Source organism: Sesamum indicum, linkage group LG13, assembly GCF_000512975.1.
Source record: "Sesamum indicum cultivar Zhongzhi No. 13 linkage group LG13, S_indicum_v1.0, whole genome shotgun sequence".
In the NCBI taxonomy this organism is placed as follows: domain Eukaryota; kingdom Viridiplantae; phylum Streptophyta; class Magnoliopsida; order Lamiales; family Pedaliaceae; genus Sesamum; species Sesamum indicum.
Window position 1 is genome coordinate 77112 of NC_026157.1, and position 4767 is coordinate 81878.

General features: G+C 35.9%; 1 protein-coding gene across 1 annotated transcript; it reads right to left on the bottom strand.

Moving 5' to 3' along the window:
- On the bottom strand, window positions 992-3325 carry LOC105175969 (microsomal glutathione S-transferase 3). Its single transcript, XM_011098616.2, has 4 exons — window positions 2985-3325; window positions 2770-2845; window positions 2379-2551; window positions 992-1256 (listed from the first exon to the last, which is right to left on the bottom strand). Exons 1-4 carry the CDS (start codon window positions 3095-3097, stop codon window positions 1181-1183), a joined length of 438 nt encoding a protein of 145 aa, XP_011096918.1. The 5' UTR covers window positions 3098-3325; the 3' UTR covers window positions 992-1180.

Here is a 4767-nt window from a genome sequence, read left to right on the forward strand (position 1 = left end):
TGGGGATTGAATCCAAACAAACTGATTTGTACATTTTGAAGTTTGTCAATGGAGTTCACAGATTTTTTGCACTCTGTTTCTTTGTCTTCTGTTTCTGGTTCAACCACAGACTACAACACTCTGCAGCAACAAATTTAGCAAAATATATTAAATTTGTCCTAAAATAATAATTTTAAGAAGAGAGCGTGTAAAGATAAGATATAAATTTAATTACCCACAGTATAGGACCATTCGCTCTCAATCCATAGGCAGATATAGTGGCGTTGTGTTTCCACTTCCTTCGTAACCATGAATATTTAATCTAGTGGAAACTTGATTTTTTTGGACTATTTTGCCCTCCCTCAAACGAGATGGATTCAGAGACAAAATCAGCCAAAAGATCTGAAATGGATATATAACAACACATGATAATGTTACTGATGGGTTTTGAGATGGAATTAGAGATGGATTATTTAAAAAGATTGAATTTAAAACAGATTAGAGATGGATTTAAATATAGCTTTGGTCTAACTTTGTTTGAATAGAGACACGGATTCAGCTTCTGAATCAGCCATTGACTTTTAGCTACAATTTCATATGAAAATTTTCCGTCTCTAATTTTTCAAACACTGAATTATAGGCTTTCCGTCCTTGAAACCCTGTTTTCTTGTAGAGAAGGTAACATTTTAGAATCCCTTTGCTTTGTTTAGCACGTTGCTTTTGGTGCACTACCATTTTTGCATCAACAATTATGGCAATATCAGCCGAACGAGAAACTGAATGAGACGTGGATGGTTACACAGCCAAGGAGGTCTTGATCTAGTTATAACACATAATGAGCAAGTACAAAGCTTTGGAAGAGATGAAACAAGTTCACAATCAAGAACTCTTCAAGACTTGGCACCAAGTTATAACGTTGTCCTGTCACTAAGGGTTCATAACAAGTTGAATTTGTACAAATGTCATGGCCGTTTCACATTAACCATTACAAGTTTATATAAAAGCAGAGGTATACTAGAAAAAAAAAATGATTAATGGACAACCTTAGAATTGTGACAGATCAAGTATAAACCGTGTTATTGATATAAGAAGACAAGGAGAAAACTAGGTCGAAGAACATCCTTAGCTAGTGCTACTTGGCATGAGGTCAAAGTTCCCGAAACAACAATTTCTATTACATTGTAGAATAACTTACAGCCTTTTAATCAATAAGCATATGCACTCCACATGAAATTGTGCAAACCATAAGCCCAAGCATGGCCAAGAAACCATATTTCCTGCATCAGGAAAGGTTAAGACGATGTCAAGTGTAATTGCTGTGTGCAATGATTACCAACTGAATAGTGTGAAACGATGTCATAAAACTCAAAACGGGTTGTGTCTGGACAAGATTCAATAGGCGGCGACAGTTTAGGAATCAATATATCACCAACACTTAATTAAAAAGAAAAATTGCAGTAGGAAGATGTATCTAAAAATGAAGCTTAATCACTACGGACATTGACATAAACAAGCAGAAAGCTTAAGAGGGCATGCAACCAACAAGGTCGAGCCTCATTCATTTGCCAAAAACAGAAAATTCCAATAATGAGAACTGAACTGTACAAGATGGAGGATTTAAGTAAAGTTGTAGTTCACAGTCTGGTTGCCTTGCACCAAACAAGTCAGCCAATTTTGTTCATCACTTCATCTATTGCACACATGCAACTCCGTAAACCAGAACTTATGTCTTGTTGAAAAAGGTAAATGCAGCTCTCCTCTCTCTGTAACAACTCTTTCATATTGTGGTACGTACCAGGTTATCTAAATTGTTTTGTAGGGCTGTTTGTTTGAAATATCAAGTGCGTTTCTTTACATTATTTTGTCTTGTGAGACTCAAAAGAGCGGAGAGTAGGTTCCCACGCTTTGTTCTCATTATCTCCTTATACTTCTTACAGCAAATACCATTTCTTAAAACTCATGCGTACATTGTGCTAGGATTTCTGGAAGAATAATATTGCAATGACCCAACTTCAGCTTCTTTCGTTAGATAACTCCATTTTTTGGTCGCTAAAAGAAAGAAAACACAACCCCTATCCCTCTTTCCAGCAAAAAGCACTTATTACCTACTTGATTCTAGATACTTTTATTATGTTTGAGCATAAAATAAATGTTACAGATTCGGAGTCCTTAATGGGCAAGAGAAGATAAAGGAGATGATAAGCTGAACATTCTTTTCCTGCCTCGATCATTCTCAAAAGAATTATAGGAGGATAAAACTGATGCTTATGAGGACAATGATTACTAGTAACAATAATATATGGCAAGATATCCACATCTTTTGACTGTTAAAATTCAAGTCAGAATAACTCCAAAGATCAAGAAAGTGGTAATCGATTAATGCAACAACAAATACTCACCCGATCGAAAGACGTTTCTTAGGATCACCAGTGGAGTAGCCTTTGAAATAGAAAAAACGCGTAACAGTGTAAAGAGCTCCCAGTGATGCAGCAATCACAGGGTGCCTAATTCCTCCCAATATCATCAACATGAAAAACGTGGGCATCATTTCCAGTGAATTCTGGTGCCCCCTCTGCACCCACAAGTTTTCAAATTTTAACTTTTTTTTCGAACAGCAAAACAGCAGCAGATTATAAGACCACCAATTTTACATTAAACAAAAGAAAAAATACCACCTTAAAATCAACTATGCAATCAAAACAAAGAATTCCAACATAGATAAAGGAATAACATGGAATAATTTCCAATAAATTCCATGAATACGCAATTAATAGACAGCAAACAATTGACCTGGACACAGTTAAAGAGCTTGGCGTCCTTGCTTTCAGCTTCCGTGGCGTACATGGTCGGGTAAAACACCTTATACCTGCGCTCAAGATCAAACAAAAATTACTGCTCAGAATACCAAATTCACAAAAGGGTTTCAAATTAAAACCCACCCCCCCACCCCCACCAAAAAAAAGAAACACAAAAAAAGAAAAGGAAAACAGAAACCAGAACATTACTTATTGCGGGCTCTGCCCACTTGCGAAGCCATCCAGAAATTGAGAAAGCAGTAGGCAACCAGAACAAGGACCACGTATCCGTACTCTTTTGGCAGTAATTCCACTCCAGCCATCCTGTTCTCTTGATTGATGGGGAAATTCACCCTTTCAGATTAAGGGGAAGCTGGGAAAGAAATGCTGATATTGGAGATTTTCTCGACAAACGAAGAGATTTTAATGGGTTCAGTGAGGATGATCACCACTTTGGTTTCGATGTTTATAGCGGAGCTTTCGAGCAGTAGCTACTCTTGGTTTAGCTGGCTTTAGCTTTTCTCCCAAGGCAGGATCGTAAACGGGTTATGACTTTGGTTTGTGGGCTGTTTCTAGTTTCATTGACTTTGAAACCTGTGGTTCCTGCTCCGGATGACAATCGAGTTAATTATTTTTTTATTATTAAAAAATAAACAAATTATATTAATATAATTTTTTTTAAATATAGTAGTAATAATATAACGAGTTGCGGTTAGAATTAAAACATAATTTTTTAAAGAAATAAATTGTCAAGTCATGATTTTAAATCACGACTTGAGGACTTTTTTTATTTTTTTATTTTTAATTCATTTAGTTAAATTTTGTATAAATTAATTATATAAAATTAATTTTTAACAATATATTAAAACTAAAAAATCATAATATTAAAATTATATTAATTTAAAAAATTACAATTAAGTATACAAATGTAATTATGTATAATTTTTTAAACAATTGTAAAAAGTACAATAGAGTATATAATTTCAAATGTAAAAAATGTCCACCCGTTCCACAATTGCGTCTGTAGCGTTGACGCCGAGGTTTTCTTATTTTCTAGCCCATATTTTACATTGGCTCATTTTGCGTCTCATTATCATCACCACCGAACCGACTTGATGTTGTTGCAAAGTTAGACTCCACATTGTCACGATATGCATTAAACGATGAAAATGAAATTGGTGAAATTGGAAGATCAACAATTCCTAAAGGCATCACCTCATTTCCCCTGAACCCAACTAGTGGGGTGTGAACTTGTTGTATACTTGTGATCCCTAGATCCACCTTCCTCAACACTTCCATTAAAAGAATATGTATGGAACTACCAATATCCACAAGTACCTTATGAAATGCGAAGTTAGCAATATCAATTTTAATCAACATGGGATCATTCTGGGACCCCACTACTTGTCCCAAATGTCTCCTACCAAAGTAATCTTTTCATCTTTTACAATACTTGGACCCTATTATCCTACCTTATCCACTCTAAAACTCCTAGCATATTTTTTGTTTGCTCTACAAGAGCCTCGTCCTAATGGTCCTCAGGCTATTGTATGGTTAACTCTTGCCATAGGAGCCTTGTTATGCACTCCTTCCCTTCTCACTTCTTTCTCCTTGCTCTTGGATCTATCTCACTGCGCAACCTACTTCTTGATCTCTCCTTGAGGTTCTTCTCATAGTCCCTATCACGTTTGCCTCTAGATTCTCTCTTCACATATATTTTGAAGTATGTTTGCCTCAACAACCTCTCTATCTTGTCCTTTAATTGGTAACAATCTTTTGTATCATTCTCTTTATCCTCATGAAATTTGCAGTACTTGCTACAGTACCTTTTGGCTGGTGCATCTCGAGTTTTCTAGGCCGCAATACATTTACTTTCTACCATCATCGTTGCTCTAGTTCTAGTGATACTTAGTGGGATGTATCCATGACACTTAGGGTGGTAAAGCAGTTTTTTTTCTTTTCCAGATCTGTTTCCCCCATTCCTCTCTCTCTT